This window comes from Rattus norvegicus, chromosome 4 (genome assembly GCF_036323735.1).
Source record: "Rattus norvegicus strain BN/NHsdMcwi chromosome 4, GRCr8, whole genome shotgun sequence".
In the NCBI taxonomy this organism is placed as follows: domain Eukaryota; kingdom Metazoa; phylum Chordata; class Mammalia; order Rodentia; family Muridae; genus Rattus; species Rattus norvegicus.
In genome coordinates this window covers 154,116,360-154,133,424 of record NC_086022.1, presented here as the reverse complement: position 1 = coordinate 154,133,424, position 17,065 = coordinate 154,116,360, and the positions used below count along the sequence as shown (strand labels likewise).

The 17,065-nt window shown below is 46.4% G+C and overlaps 1 protein-coding gene across 3 annotated transcripts in view; it reads right to left on the bottom strand.

The window, feature by feature from the left end:
* Positions 1-17,065, bottom strand: part of Cacna2d4 (calcium voltage-gated channel auxiliary subunit alpha2delta 4) — a 116,493-nt gene that overhangs the window by 63,945 nt on the left and 35,483 nt on the right. For 2 of the 3 annotated variants that reach the window (XM_063286109.1, NM_001191751.2), the window contains exons 13-18: positions 16,906-17,039; positions 14,282-14,359; positions 13,547-13,627; positions 13,191-13,265; positions 9,789-9,875; positions 9,251-9,322 (exon numbers count right to left, since the gene is read on the bottom strand). In XM_063286109.1, the coding sequence (XP_063142179.1) occupies positions 9,251-9,322; positions 9,789-9,875; positions 13,191-13,265; positions 13,547-13,627; positions 14,282-14,359; positions 16,906-17,039 (527 nt within the window). Of the gene's footprint in view, positions 1-9,250; positions 9,323-9,788; positions 9,876-13,190; positions 13,266-13,546; positions 13,628-14,281; positions 14,360-14,859; positions 16,864-16,905; positions 17,040-17,065 lie in introns of those variants that run through there. The other variant, XM_063286110.1, reaches the window with a different exon arrangement.

The window sequence follows — 17,065 nt, the reverse complement described above, 5'->3', positions numbered from 1 at the left end:
CACCTCACTGGCAAAGACACCAGACTCAAAGTTAAAGGATGGGAAAAATATCTGCCAAGCGAATGGAAACCCACATCAAATTGGCATAGGCTGATATCTGACATAGACTTCAAATCAAACTTCGTCTAAAGAGATTAAGAAGATTACTACGTATTAACAAGGAGCAATTCTTCACAAAGAAGAATAAAATTCCATTTTCTATTACTGTATTTTCATTATTCATTCATTTGTTGGAAGACACAGACTGGTTCCATTTCCTCAATCACACACATACACACACACAGACACACACAGACACACAGACACACAGACACACAGACACACAGACACACAGACACACACACACACACACACACACACACACACACACACACACACACACACACCCCAAACAGGGACTTTTAATTTCACAAAACGATCACCAGTGGATCTAAAAGGTCAGATAATGAGTGATAAGAAAACAATTGGCAATTTTAATATGCCACTCTCATTTCTAGCTGCTCACCCGAAATTCAAAAAATCAACAAAGAAAACTCAAGAATTAAATTACACTACAAATCAAATGTACTTAGTAGATATATATATATATATATACATATATATATATATATATATACATACAGAATATTCCACCCAATAGATACAGAATATCCCTTTTAACAGCCCATGGGACCTTCTTAAAAATACATCACATTCAAGGTAAAAAATCAGGTCTTACCAAATATAAAAGAATCAGAACAATCATTTATATTTTATCACATCATAGCATAATAAAGATAGAGTTTGATAGGAAGAAAACTAAAGCAATTATGTATACAATTTTATAAATTATATATATGAAACAATAAATCACTTTTCCAATTTAAAATTTTTAAATTTTAATGAGCATGAAAAGCATGCCGTGGCTGATTGGAGCTCCTGATGTAGACTAGGCTGGCCTTGAACTCACACAGGCCCACTTTCCTCTGCCTCCTAAGTGCTGACTAAAAGGCATGCCTGGCTGTAAACTTTTATCATCCCTCTTTCTCCTCTTGTGCCTTCCCGCTCCTGGTGCCCTCTTACCTGCGTTCATGTCACACGTGTTCTAGTACACATCTCCTTTCACCCCTCTATTTCTCCTTTCCTAGTCCCTCTACACTGAAACTTTACTCTGCCATACAAGGGTGAATTTCGTATTTTATTCTCTTGAGACTCATCGATTTCACAGACAACTTGCTGATTGGCAGTTCTGTTGGTGTTTAATCTTTTCAGTTTTTAATACATTCTAGTTTTTAACCACCTATCTGAGGCACAGCTCAAAGGTTCTCCCGTTCTCTAGACGTCTGTTCACTCTGTTCAAGTTTCCTTTGTTTTGCAGAAGCTTTTCCTATAACCCTGGCAGTCAATTCTTGGGGCCATTCCTCTTCTATTGGCTCCTGTTTAGAAAGGTCTTGCCAGGAGGGCATGGTGGGGCTCCCTCAGCACTGGGGAGGTAGAATCAGATAGACCTCTGAGTTCCAGGTCAGCCTGGTCTACATAGCAAGCTCCAGGACAGCCAGGGCTACACGGAAGATTCTATCTCAACAAAATGAAATGAAACGAAATGAAATGAAACAAAACAAAACAAAATGAAAAAAGGAAAGCTCTTGCCAGACCTGTGCCTTGTAGGGGTGGTATATGGGGACTCTTACTTGCTCAAATTTTATATTTTATTGGCATATATTGATGTATGCAATAGTGTGTTTCCTTATGACATTTTCAGTCATGTTCACCCATCAGCCATCAGGACAGTCTGAGTGAGGATGACCCCTGTAGGTGCATACCTCTGGATACTTGGTCCTCAGTTGGGAACTGTCTGGGAAGGTGTGGCCTTATTGGGTGTGTATCTCTGGGAGGTTGGCTTGAAGGCTTCAAAAGACTCAGGCCATTCCCAGTCTCCCCGTCTCCCTTCTGCTTGTGGATTTCAACTGAGCTCCCACTCCAGCCACCTCTCACTGTGCCCTTGCCCTACCATCATGGGACTCCAAATGCAGAACTGTAAGCCAACTGAATTCAACTGAATTCTTCCTTTCACAAGCTGCCTTGGCCCCAGCAATAGGAAATAACCAAGACGCCCACCGCTGCCTGCCTTCTCCCATGCCCCATGACCTCCCACTTCTCCCAATCGGCTCCCTCCCACGGTCCTGTCTTCTTTGGTGGGGATGACAGAATGTTTTATTGGGGTTTCGTTACAGGAGCATGGACATTTTCCCAGTGCCATGCCAATATTTCTGAAAGTGTTTCCCTCTAAAATTTTAAGATCAAAATTCATATATTTCTACCTATTTTTGAGTTGACTTTTGTGCAATGTAAAAGATATGAACACATTTTATTCCTTTTCAGGTGGGTATCCGGTTTCGCCAGACTGCTTGTTGCATAGGTCCTTTCCCACCCCATACCCGGAGGTGTACGTTTCTGACACCTTTGTCAGATATTTCTGTGTGAGCTTACTTGGGGATCCTCTCTCCGCTTGGTAAATATGTCTGTTTTTGTGGCATTACTATGCTGTCTTGTCACTATGGTTGTGGTGTCATTTGAAGTAAGATACTGTGATATATGTGTACACACACACACACACACACACACACACACACACACACACACACACGCACACGCACCAGCACCCTTTCCACCTAGGATTGCTTCAGCTGCTTGTGGCTTTTTGTTTGTGTATGTGTTTGTTTCCATACAAATTTTGAATTTTTCCCCTAGTTTTGTGGAAATGTTATTGTAATTGTGCTATTGCAGTGGCTCTGCACGTTACTTTTGGTGGCACAGCCATTTTCAGAATATCAGTTCTGTCAATCCATAAGTGTGGAAGGCCTTTCCACCACTTACTGTTGTCTTCAATCTCTCTTTTTAGTGCCCTAAAGTCTACACGGAATAGGCCTTTCACTTCCTTGGCTAGGCTGATTCCTAGGTACTTAATTGAGTTTCAGAAAACACTGTGAAGGGGATGTTTTTTCCTTAACTTCTTTCTCACCAAGTTTGTTGCTGACATTTAAGAAAGCCGGTGACATTTGTATGTTGAATTTGCATCCTGGAACTTTAATGAAAGTGTTTATTAGATTGAGGAATCTCCGGTGAAGTCTATAGTATCTTTTGAGTATGCAATTGTGCTGTGTGCATATAGAGAAAATTCGAATTCTTCCTTATTTTTATCCCTTTTATCTTTTATGTCTTATTGTTCTAAAATGCTGAGAACTGTATTGAATAAGCGAGGAGCTTGAGAACTTTGTTTCATTTCCGAATCCAGAGGAAAGGCCCTCAGTTTCCACCCATTTAGTACACTGTTGGTATAAAGTTTGTCAGATTTGACCTCTATTGTTGGAAGCACTCCATCTAGTACTGTCTCAGTCACTGTTCTATTGCTGTGAAGAGATACCATCACCAAGGCAACTCATATAAAAGAAAGCATTGGGGACTTGCAGATTGCAGCTTGACAGGGTTGGTCCATTGTCATCCTGGCAGTGTGGGAGCACACAGACTGGGTTGGTGCTGGAGCAGTAGCTAAGAGCTGTATCCCGACCCACAGGCAGCAGGCAGAGAGAGACTAAGCCTGGTGTGGGGTTGTGAAACCTCAGAGCCCACTCTCAGAAACTCCCACGAGGACACACCTCCCAATCCTTCCCAAAGAGTTCCATTAACTGTGGACCAAACCTTCAAGAACCTATGGTGCCATTCTCATTCAAACCACCACAAGCACCTTTATTATGAAGCCACATTGAACTTTGTCAGATGTGTTTCCTGCATCTCACTAAGTGGTTATATAATTTATATCCTTATGCTCATTTACATGGTGCTATTGGCACCTATTATTGATCATTACCACATTTATTGATTTATGAATATTGAACCAGCTTTGCATTCCTAGGATGAAGGCAACTTTGTTGCAGTCTGTGGTCTTAATGTGCTCCTGAATTTGCTTTGTTGGTATTTTGTTGAAAATTTTTGCATAGGTGTTGCTCTGTGGTTTTATTTCATTTTGTTAACAGGGAAATACTGACTTCATGGATGTGTTTAGTAGTGTTCCTTCCATTCCGATTTTGTAGAACAGTTTAAGGATTATCTGTGTGAGTGATTCCTTAGAAGTTCCGTGAATTCAGCAATGCATGTGTGAAGAACACTGTCTTCCTCCGCCAGCAATCATTAATCGCCCTTAAGTCCTTGGTGAGCGGTGGACCTCGTAAGCCCCTCCTGCATTTCTGATGAAATGTTGACTGTAATGTTTGCAGGAAACCACAGCTGTTGGGGATTCCTGGTACAACAGTTACGTTGTGTCTGGGAGACAGCGCTGCACAACACCCCTCCCTCCCTTTCCTCTGGTGCTTTCTATCCCCTTTTCTAGGATTTTTTTTGAAGCTGGAAAGTGGTTATACCAATGTGCCATTTAGGGCCACTCGAGGTCCATTTGTTTTCAGTACTTGGGTTAGTTATGAGTCTCCGCCATGATGGTTACTCATTGCAAAAAGGACCTGTACTGACCAAAAGGAAGAGAATAACGCTCATCTCTGGGTTGAATCATAAATATTTAGAGGGCAGTTTGACAGTCATACCATGTTCATTTAGCAAAACATTTGGGGAGACTTTTCATTACCATTTCAATCTCCTTGCTTGTTATGGATTGATTTGAATTGTTTATAACTTCTGGATTTAGTTTAAGCAGGGCAGCTGAAATGTAGTAGAAACTCATCTATTTCTTTTAAATTTTGTAGCTTTTGTAATGCGAGTCTGCTAAATAGCCCAATGATTTTCTGGATTTCGGTGGACTCTACAGTGACAACTCCCCTTTCATTTCTACTTTTATTCCCCCCCCCTGCCACTCTGTATCTATCTTTTTTTTTTTTTTAGCTTGGCTAGGGGTTTTATCAACCTTCTCAAAGAAACAACTCTTCAGTTTACTGATTCAGTGTATTATTCCTTGAGTCTTTATTTCATTCATTTCTGTCACCATCGTCATTGTTCCTTGGATCTGCTGGGTTTGGTCAGACACCTCTGATGGTTTCGCAGCTTCGAGGGGCATCTTTAGTCAACCTACTTGCTATCTTTCTGATTTTTCAGTGAGAGCACTTGGTGCTGTAACCTTTCCTTTCAGGGCTACTCTGGCTGCATCCTGCGGATTCTCGTAGGTTGTGCTATTGTTTGAGTTTAGGACTTTTGAAGTTGACTTCCTGATTTTTTTTAAACCATACTGCTTTTCATAAACCATATTGTTCAGGGCTAGTGAGATGGCTCAGGACGTAAGGGAGCTTGTCAGTGAGACAGATGTCCTGACTTCAGTCTCCAGAAGCCACATGACAGGAAGAGAACTGACCTCTACAAGCTGTTCTCCGACTTCCATGCACACGCCATGGCATGTGTACACCCACACGAAAACATACACAATGAATGAATGAATGAATGAATGAATGAATAAATGAAAAGTATATTGTTCAGTCTCTGAGTCTTGGACAACACATTCATGTATGACTACAGAGTCATTAAAGAAAGCAAGGAGGAAATAAAGAATTCCAGAATCAAATGAATGCAAGCAGTAGTAAGTGGACGGCTATGTGTGTTTACATTAAAAAATAAGGAAAGTGCTATCGAGATCACTCAAGGGGCAGAGGGCCTTGCTGCCAGGGGTGACGACCTGAGTCTCATCCCTTGAATCGACGTGGTGAAAGTTGAGAACTCCGACTCCCACAAGTTGTCCTCTGATTTCCTACAGGCAAACTGTGGTGTGTGTGTGTGTGTGCGTGTACCACATACATGCACACCAATGCATGCACATACTAAATAAATAAATATACACATATTAAATAAACAAATGTATCTTTGAAAGCCAGAAGGATTTGAAATAAATAGCCTGATGATGTACCTCAAGTCTTAGAACAACAAAATGAATCCAAACCAAAAGCAGTAGATGGTAAGAAATAATAATCACAATGACAAAAATTAATGAAATTAAAAATAATGTATAGACTTAATAAACTCGTTATTTTGAAAAAATAAGTAAGATAAGCCTCTAGCCAAGACCAATGAAGGAAAGACCCAAATTAATAAAGTTAGATAAAAAGCACAAGTTACAAACCCAGACCTTTAACATGGCATCTAAAGCTTTGAAGCTGCTGGAAGAACCATAGGGGAAACACTTCAGGATACAGACACAGGAAGGACTTTCTGCAAAGGACTCCAGTGGCATTGCATCCTGAGAACTGACAAAGGGAGTCACACGGGTTAAAAGACTTATGCACAGCAAAGTAAGCTGTTTCTAGCAGGAAGAGACAGCCTACAGAGTGGGAACAAATTGACCAGGGAAATTAATTTCTAACCGTGTAAAGAACCACAAAACCGAACACTGAAACCGTTATACACATCCAGTGGAAATGCAAACTTGTATAGTCACCATGGAGATCAGGACAGCAGTTTTTCAACATAGACTGTCACATGACCCAGCCATACCACCCTTGGGTGTGTGCCTGAAGGACTCTAAGTCAACATAGCACATGGCCCTCGCTCTTCCTTGTTTACTGCTGTTCTGTTTACCGTAGCTAAGAAATAAACCAGCCTAGATGTCTGCCGCTGGTCTTTGTTTCTTTGTGGGTTCTTTTCCCCACCCTTTATACCCACATTTCACCCCCTAACACTAGATAGGAGAGAAACAAGGATAGAGGGGAGACATAGAGACAGAGGTAGATAGATAGGTCCTTAAATCTAATTTCTTTCTTCTTGTTTCTTCTTTGAGCAAAACTACTAACAAACTGTAACCAATACCCCCAAATGAACACCGATCACTAACCCCACCTATTGGGGATCTTGCATTTATACAGCCTCTGGACGACTCCCAGAATTCCAAACATCACACAGTTGCAGAAACTATCAGCAGCTGGCAAAACCACGCCTCTGTTAGAGCACGAAGCAAATCACAGTCAGTTGCCGCGAAGCAGCCCCATATCCCACACCTGGGGTTCAAGTGAAAGCACGTTCTTATTCTATTTCTGTTTTTAAAAGAAATAAGAAATCTGGAATTCTCAAAGCCTGTCACTACAGATGTCCATCAGCAGATTTCAAAACAGAAGTCTACACACACACACACACACACACACACACACACACACACACACACAGAGCACACCTGCAGGCAAATGGATGTAACTGGAGATCATTACATTAAGTGAAATAAGCCAGAATAATAAAGGCAATACTCCATGTTCTCACCCATATGTGAGATCTAGCTTTAAAGTGACATATGGGCAGGTGTCTGTATAAGTGTATTTATGTATCCATGTGCAAAGTTATGAGACTTTAAAGGGAATCCTGAAGGGAGAGGTAGAGGAGGGAGGAAAAGAAGATCAGGGAATACACGTGGCATGAAGCAGGGGCGGGGAAGGCCTCTGTGAAGGAAGGGAACTGGCCAGAAAGGGGCAGGAACTGGAAAATAACTGAGTGTGATGGCCAGAGAGAAAAACACTGCTTTCTATCACATGTGAGTCCTAGGTTCTAATTATAAATATACAATATAATGCATATACATTACATAATATACATAACCATATGTAATAACACATACACTTATATGCATATATATATATGTATATGACCGAGAGTGTATGGAGGCTAGGGAAAGGGAAAAAGAGACTAAAGGAGAGAGGCAGGGAGGGTAACAGAACAAATGTAATGTAAATGTGGAAGAAAACCAAGGATGGGGGATGGGAAGGTGCAGGAGGGTGACTGGGGAGGGCTAATTAAAAGTAAGTATGTAGGAGACTACCATAAGGAAACCTGCAACTCTATAATTTAATTTTATAAAGAATTTTTTTTCCCAGATAATTGGGAGCTTTTAAGACTGCCGCTGTGAGTATACGGGTCTCAAAGAGCTGCAGTCTAGAGTTTGTGATTTGCTGTGATCCTGGCCTCACTTCTGGCTTCCCTGAATGTCTCCATCTGTAAGACGCAGACAGTCTGGAACCTGCCTTGTAGCTCTGCTGAACAGTCCCCCTCTGGGGAATCTGCACTGTCATCAGTGCTATTAACAGTAGGAAGACACAGCTACCGTATGCTATGAAGCCACTGCCACCAGTGCCCACTTCTTTGATGCATTCATGTTTAATTCCTTAACATTCCGAGTGTTAAAGCCTTCACACTCGGAAATGGCTTATTAGCAGCAACAAGCGAATGTCTGAGGCAGGAAGACGTTTCTGTAGAAGTTCAGATTGCTGTTCTGGTTAGGACTCGGCCTGGTGATTTTGAGAAGCCCTGGAGCTGCCTTAGGAGGACCCTGGTTCTGGGAGAAAAGAGTGAGAGGCAACTCCGCCCACTGTGTGTGCAGCATGGTGGCCATAGCGCTGTTCTGGCTGCTAAGTGGGCATGCTCATACGAGGCTTTCCATGCTAGGTTCTATGCACTGGTGGGTGGGTCTCGGCAGGAGTCTGAGGGGCATGTAAAAGACGCAGAGAAGGGACCATGACTCTTTGGGTGTCAGTTATCTCAGTTGACCTGGCATTACTGACATTCCCAGTGTGCCCGACGGGGCAGAAGGACCCATGGCAATCCTGGTGGACACCAATACCCTGCGTAGAAGGGACACTGGCTAGAACCTTGCAGTTTGTCCCCTGTGGAGATCTGTGTAGAGGCAAGGACTCAAGGTCTAATTGCTGCAGGCAGATGCTGTGTTCTCTGAGCGGAGGCAGGTGGGTAATGAAGTGGGGGTGGCTGTACGGGGGGAGGTGACATTTGTTAATATGTCAGGGGACGGTGTGAATTCAGAGGATGCGTCATAATCGTTTGAGTGAGAAGATGAACCGGTCTTTTCTAATGACACACAGGCCTGTAGAGACAGCGGGGGTTTCCGGCTTCGATTCTCTGTAGCGAGGGAGGGTATTTGCTCCCATTCTCAGGGTTAGGATGAAAATCAGCTGACGGGAGGAGGGAATATTTCCACCCTTTCCCCATGTGACACGTTCTAGCAGAGCTTCTGGCAGTTTGCAAAATTAACTGTCACTTTCTCCCTCTCTATCATAAACAACCAAACGGCCAAATAGCAGTCAGCAGAGGGAACAAGGAAGACCCGCCAGTGATCTGGGAAACCATACCCAGCGGTCTCCAAAGACAGAGCATCCGTGAGATTGACACAGCACTTTCCACCCCATGGCTTTCCCCCTCTCCTCACAACCCCAGGCCACAGTGAAGACCAAGGCTGGGCTCAGTGCTGCCGGATTCGACCTCATGGGCACTGTCACTAGCTCCTTACCCCTTTATCCAGTGGCACCTTCACGTCCATGGAGTGAGACCCTGTTTCCCCATTGATCATGGCGGTCCTCAGCTTTAAGAGGAAAGAAAAGGGAATTGGCACCTAGTCCCCTGGACTTGGGCTTTAGCCATGTCTTAGGGTCCCTAGGACACTGGCTGTTCCCTTTGCCTCCAAGCAGATGCCTAGGAGGGAAGGTGGACCTGGGTCACAGTCGTGGGCTTTCACCGAGGCAGCACTCCGAGGGATGGATGCGCTGGGACACAGAGTTGGTGTTGCTGAGACGCAATCCCCTCTAGGATGTGATAGGGAGACTAGAAGTTAAGCACAACAACCCTGAAACCGTGCTGGGCTTATAGGCACGAGCTCAGCCTGTCTCAGTAACCTGTGACTCCAGGGTCACGGCTCGGACATGCACGGTTGCTGAAACTGCTGCTCTGTTCCAGAGCTGCTCAGAGGCCTCAGCACTCCCGGGGCACCCGGTGCTGCCCCCTACAGGGCTAACTGGGGGAAAGTTTCCCACTCCCTGTTTCCCACTCACGATTTCAGCTTGGTCCTCCCACTCCACTTCTGAGAGGTCCACACTGTTGTAGTTGGGCTTGGGTTTCAACTTCTTGCCTTCTCTGTACTGGAATGGGTCAGACAGGATGGGAAAAGGTGGGGTCAGCATGCACCCTGTCCTCCTTCCCTCGTCTTTAAAATCTTTCCAGTACCTTCATAAACTCAAAGCATCCCATAATCTCCCAGGATAAGCTGGGCTGAACTTTTACTCAAGGCAAAGCTTCCATGACTGATGTGTGCCACAGATGGCCTCCAGGCCTCCGTGTGTGTGTGTGTGTGTGTGTGTGTGTGTGTGTGTGTGTGTGTGTGTGTATGCTCTCATGCCAGGGCTCTCCCTGTTTTGTGAGATAGCTTGTCACAGTTTGGATGGCTCTCATTACTACAAAGTTCTCCCTCCTGTGGAGCTCAAATCTGTCTCCTAACTTTTACTTCTTGTTGTCAGCTTTTATCTGGAGCCGCCTAGATAGTGTTCCTCCTGACAAGGCTTGGGATGCTCAATCTTGTCACTTGTAAGACTCAACTGTCTCCAGCTAAGCATTTCCAGTCTGAAGATACCTCAGCTCTCTGAAGATGCTCAGCTCTCTCAATGTCACCCTGAAAACGAAGCTGTCAGGGAAGAAATCAATATTGCTCGTGAGTCTGGCCAGGAGAAGAGAGGTATGGTTTGTGAATGGAAGCACTGTGGCCTCTCTGTCTCTGCTGGCTGCTCGGACAGCCAGGCCAGCTTGGCTGCCCAGATGGCGCCATCAGCCAGGCAAATCCCCTAGGCATTCTCATGTGGTGCTCTCCCACACGTGGGTGTTCAGTTTGCAGAGCGCCCACCTATTTCTCATGTATCTCATCTTGTTAATCTCAGATGATCATTTTAGAATGCTTTATGAGCAATCATTTTCTCCTCCAGATTTTAAGGCATCTGCAGAAGCATCTCATCTTGATAGTTTTTTTTTTTAATTGGTCAGATCCAAGCGCAGATCTGCAGTGCTTAATAGCCACCTGTCTCCAAAATTTGACACAGATCCATGAACCAATTCTCCGAGCAGAATCATTCTCTTGTTCATCCTCCCTCTCTCCCTCTCTTACTCTTTTGCTCTCTCTCCCTGACAGAAATCACCATGCTGTCTGTAATTACGCCCATGGTGCTTCCCTGGTTTAGTTCAGTAGTGCCATCCATAAAGGAAAGTGGAGAGTTTATCAGCTGAGTACATTAAAAATAGCACCATCTACTTCTGTAAATGGGTCCTCAGTGGATGGTTGGGGGTTGAAGTCATCGTCGCTGTGTATCTTCTTTCATTTACTTGGGTTTTTTTTTTCTCTTTCATGATTGTGGTATGGATGCCGCTCCACTGTCCCTACTCAGATCGTCTCCTTACCTCTGACTCAGCCTTCCTGAGGTCCAGGGTCATGAGGGCTGTGCTGTCCTCTTCTACCTCAGCTGTCTTTCTGGCAACAATCCAGTGTCGTTTTCTAAGTCTCAACTACACCTGACAGATTGTAGCCCATCCTGAGCCTCTCAGAGTAAGCATATGGCTTCATTTGGTTGGGGACACTGACATAGAAAGGTTTTTAGACCCCCAGCATGTCTCTTGACTTTTTAGTGTATTGTTCGGAATATTCTCTATTATTTTGCTTTCTGAAATTCCATCATTTGCTCTCCTGATAATACCTTCCTTACTTCCTACGCAGTGCCCAGTGCAAGCCCCACTGTGTCCTTTGGTAAGCAGTTCATAGTGCTTACGTGCCTTCCCACACTAGATTTCGATTAGATATGTTCTTCTGTTTATAGCACTCTTACCAGCACAACAATGTCAGGCACACAGTAGGTCCCCAATATGAACTGGCTAGGGAAAGCATTATTCGTGTGAGTTACCTAGATGGATGCCTACAGGTGGGTTTCTGATTCATGCTCCTTACTTCTATATGTCAAATCCGGGACCAACCTACACATTCCCTTACTGTGAGTCACTTGATAGCACGGGTCCACGAACCTGTTAGTTTAAAACTGTCCATTATGGGTTCAGATTAATGCCCTGCTGAGTCTGAACTAGGAAGACAGTGGGGATAGACCAATGTGGTTCAGTCAAGAGTCTGAGGATATTCTCTATCCACTTGAGCTAACTGCTACGAGACTTAGTTCAGCTGGTCTCCCCAAATGACTCCCGAGGCAGAGAAGCCCCTTTGTAAATTCTGCTATGCAAGCCTCTTGGGAGTTCCTCAGAAGACAGAAGAAGAGTAGGTTTAAGATGCCTCCAGGACTTTAACCCTTCCCCCACAATTACCCCTCCAGTCTCACACCAGCAATGTGGCCACTGCCACTGTGGACAGGGCCAACCCCCAGAGGTAGGGTATTCAGACACCAGGTGCTCAGGAGAACTTGTGAAAATACCCACAGCTCCTGGACAGAGTCAGAAGGGGACAGGGGTCCTAGGCAGCATGGAAGGCACGCTCAGGGAGCCCTTCACTGCCCTTGTGAGAGGGCCTTGCTATTTTTGTTGTAAACTCATCGTTCACATTCCCTTCTTGGGCCTCTGGGGCTCTGCTGATCTATCTGTCAGATTGTAGGAGGGATGGAGTCACCGAGACAGCGAGGGTTTGTGGTACATGTCTACAGTGATTAGGCTTAAAAAAGATTTATTTGATTTTGAATTAAGTGTATGCGTGTATCTGTGGGTATGGACATGTGAATGCAGGTGCCTAGAGACCAGAGGCATCTAATCCCCTCACTGGAGTTGGAGAGAGTTATGAGCTGGCTGGGTTCTGGGGACTGAACTCAGGTGCTCTTAGCTGCTGAGCCATCGCTCCCTCATGGTTTGGCTCTTACACAACTCTCGAAGGCCTCTTTATAGGTGGCTGGGTTCCAGCATGGCACTGTTGGAAAATGCTGGAATGTTTGGAGATGAAAAGCCTAGTGAGAGGTTTTATGTCCTTAAAGGGGGTTACAGAACCGGAGTCTCTTTCTCATGGTATTTCTGAGGTCAACAGGTTCTGTCACATGCTCCCACGCATGCATCCTGTGCTGCATGAACCCCACCAGAGCATAAAGCAGTGGGCTTGACCAGCTATGGACTGAAATAGTTCTTTCTTTAAAAGCTTTTGATTGCAGATGTTTGATTACGGTAATGGAAACCGGCTATCCTGCAGGACTCCGTTCTCACAAACCCAGCCTGTATCACCTGCCCTCTGGTCTGTTCACTGATCATTTCATGTATTTTTGCCTTGCGCATCCTTTTAGACAATAATTTGGAAACATGTACAATGACATCATTTTTCCTCTTGTATGATCTGAGGAATTTTAGCCTTTTTTTTTGTTTTTTGTTTTTTTTTTTTTTGAACTGTCCCCAGATCTCATATTGTTAGAATCTCAGAATCTCAAAGCTGTACTTACCAAAGGTCGGAGGTCAGGATGAGAGAGGATGTAGCCATTGTTAGTGTTCAAAAAGGCATAGCCATGTACCCCGAGCTGCCAAGGTCAAGGGTTGAGGGCATTAGACATGTTGGATGGTGAGGCAGGGGAGGAGGGAATAGATCGTTGAAAACAGCAGCGAGTTTTAAATAGGAATCATGGTGAGCCAGTGTCACGCTTCCACCTACTGGTCTCTGGTCAAGCAACCGTGGACAGAGCCATGAAACTGTGAAACTGTGAAGCCCAAATAGCCCTCTCCTCCCTTTAAGCTGACTTTTGTCTCAGCAGTGGAGAGCTGTGGCTTAGACACCATCCCCAGGGACCCCACTCAGGCTCACCTTATATCGGGGTGCCAGCTTCATGAGCTCTCTTAGGGTCACGTCAGAGCCCACCACACCCAGGAGAATGCCATGGGATCGCTAGAAGGAACAGTGCAAGGGTCAGGGACACCGGGCTTCCCAGACTCGGCTCTAGGCCTCCCTGGAGCCTGGGGCCTGATCTTCCTTTGCAGTTAGATTATAGCCCCAAATAACAGTGTAGACTGTCAGACGAGGCCCCAGGGGCAAGCTCAGCTGTTAGGAAGATTAATGTCCTGTATTAATATTTAAGTAGTAACATTTAAATGAAATACAAAGCTAAGTGAAGTATTAATATTCATGCCAGAGGACGAAATAAAAGGACCATAACTTATGTAACCTCTGTAGCACGAGTGACCCGTGGGGAACTGTTTTCTCACCAGGAAGGCTAGGAAAAGCTCTAGAAATCCCCTCACTAGAGGCCTTCACCTACAAGCCAGAGTCTACCCACTTTGGCTAGCTAAGTGTGCTTAACCTAGAAGGCTAGCGGAAGACCCCACGGCCTTCTATCTCAAGAACAAAGCAGGGGCTGCCCCACCTCCAACAAGCCTGCAGGAGCTTAGGGGAAGGCATGGACATCAGCCCCATAGCTGGCCAGGAGGTTCTTCCAAAGTTGACCCAGGACTGGGCTTGGGAATCTAACCCTAGCAGTTGGCTGTGGAGCTCAGTGGGCAGAGCTCTAACCTCCATGCTGTGGCATAGGGAAGGGCCACTCACTGTTTCGTTCTTTTTGCTGAAGACTGGCATGGCCACTGTGGTGAGGAGCATCAGGCTTTGTGCCTCTGAGGTAAGGAGCTGCCGGGGAGGAGAGGGCAGAGATCAGAGGAGGAGTGGGCTCTGGTGTCTGCGGGTTGGGTACTCAGAGCAGTGTGGGAACCCACACTTTTAGCACACCCTTACCTGGCAGGGGAGGGAGGGATGCTAAGGGGAGCTAGCGGGAGTGCCAGGGGAAGGGTGGGAGAGCGGGGAGGAGAGGCAGGTTAGGTTCATGTCACTCAGCAAAAGCCGTATGTGAGCCAAGCGGTCTCATCTGGGCACACTGAGGATGAGCCCAAGCCCAGCAGAGTACAGCATAGCACAGCGCTTTCCAGAAGCCTCTGATATGTACCTGAGCCATGCATGGCCCAGGCCAGTGAACAGAAAGACATTTCTGCAGCCGCTCAGACATACAGACACGGGTTAGGAGCATGCCTGAGGGCAGGGCATCTGAGCATTGGCCACCTCAGGTCACGCTAACACACGTGGTGCAGACCTAGCTGTGTCCACTCAGAATTGGGAAGGGACTCCCCTGGTACCTCAGAAGGGGCCTGCACACGTGACTCTGTTATAGTGAAGATGACAATGACTCTGTGCAAACTGTCTGTTGCTCAAAATCGACGGAAGGCCATTGTGTGTGCACCAGACCTCCTTGGATCAGTGACAGCTTTGGATCTTCTCTTCTCCTTCCTCAATGTTTCATCATGGAGCTGGGAAGCAAGGGTCTTTCTGCATGGACTGCACTGGCACCTCCTTTATTCTGGGTGCGTCTTCCCAGCTACACAAGACTTCGAGGAGCTGTGGCTCTCCAAGTCAGGGGAGCTGCAGCCAAGCCTTGGGGACTCCTCCTCTACCTCCCTTGGGACTCATCCCATATTTGGGTAGCGTGAGCTGTCCCCATGCTCTTGGCTCTAATCATGGTACAGGATAAGGTTGCCTGTCCTCTTGGTGGCCTACTGTCCTTAACCTGAAGGGTCCAGTCATCTGCACAGAGGCCTGGCTTCCAAGGATGCTGAAGTTGCAGAGGATAGGCAAGGGGAGACTTGGAGATGTGACACCAGGGGCTTTAACTGAGGAGACAGAGGTAATCTTTTTAAAAGTAAAGATAAAACTGTGCCTTTGACTCCAGGCAGGGGCAGAAACAGACCCTAGGGGGCCATGCTGAATGTGAAGCACCTCAGTATGGCTGACAGGAGTTGCCTGAAATCATTTGCACAGTGGCTTAGTGTAGCAAGGCTTGTCTCTGCCACTGTCCCTTCCTTCCGAATTCCTCTGCTAGGCTCAAGTCTGGCTGCTTCCTAGATGTGGCCACCACTGTCCATGGTCAGTTTATTCTCACATTGCAAGTTCTCAGGCTTCCTTTTGCCAGGTCCTCAGCATGACCTTAACATGCACATGGGAGAGAGGCCCAGGGAGCACATGCCTGACTTGGGGCAGGAGGCAGGGATGAAGGGAGGAGGAACAAGCAAGAAGGAATGAGTGAGAGCAATGCGGGGACGTCAAGACAGGACCAGAGTGGGTCTTCGCCTCACTTTTCTTGCCTCTCCCCCAGCCCCCATTTCTCCAACCAGGGTCAGATGGCCTATGACAGTGGAGGGGGCAGCAGATGGGGAAGGTTCTTCCCTGTGGTCTCAGCTCAGGGAGTGGCCATCAGGGTGGGACAGATGGGGTCTCTGGGCAAGGCTCTGGGAAGAGCCCACTCTAGCTGGTCAGGTGCCCCTCGTACCATGAAGGAACTTTGGAATGGGTTCCTGAGGCCTTGGCTCCAGCTTGGCAAGATTGTTTATAGACTAGAAGTTCATGTCCCCTTGTACTCAGATACAGAGCACAGAAAAAGAAAAGCTGAAAGGGTCAGCACGGTTTGAGGTCAGTAATGTGTGAGCTGGGAGGACTCCTGAGTGGTCTCCTTTAAGGGGCTGGGCAGGATTGCCCACACTAGCCCTAGAAACAGGAAGATGGGGCTTGGCCTGAGGACTAAAAGTAGCTGCAGGAAGGAGCTTAGGTCCCTGTGACCAGAAGCCTTACCAGCTTGAGGTGCCCAGCACGAAACCTCTACGCTGTCAGGTCTTAATCCTAGTTTGTATAGTGTCACCAAGGCAGGTGGCTACAGACAGGTGTGATTTGGGAAGAGGCAGGAAGGTCTCCCTCACATTCCCCCAAACATCTTCAGTGACTTCCTATCTGAGATATTTTTATTCCTTTGTGGTAAGTCATCACATCTTCCAGCCTGTGAAATGCAGGCCAGGCCAGGACGAGGCTACAGAATGGTGAAGCACTGGTGTGAATATTTCCTTCTCATGGCTGGTGGGAGAGGACACTATGGCGGGTAATGCAGAGTGGAAGGGAACACAGGGGCAGGCGTCTGTTGCGCAGGGATCTAGGCCTCTGGGGCAGGTGGACACAAAATGTTGCTGCTGGTTGGGCTGAGGGCTATGAGGGGAAGGAGGTGGTGGAAGGCTTTTTATGACACTTGATGACTCCTCCCAAGGAGGCACAATATTGGGCTCTCTGAACCAAGATGTCACCTCTTGCTCCTCCCCTTAACTCTGGCCTCCCGGCCCTTCTGGAGCCATCATCGTACGCACCCGGCTGTCCATATAAGCCTCTGTCCAGATGATGTCGTGGTCGTGGTTGATGACCATGGGACGGCTGAGCACGTGCAGGTACTCCATCACGTTCTCCTGCGCATCAGCCAGCGTGGAGATCTGTGTGTAGTAACCTGGAGAGGACAAGGCTGTCACCACA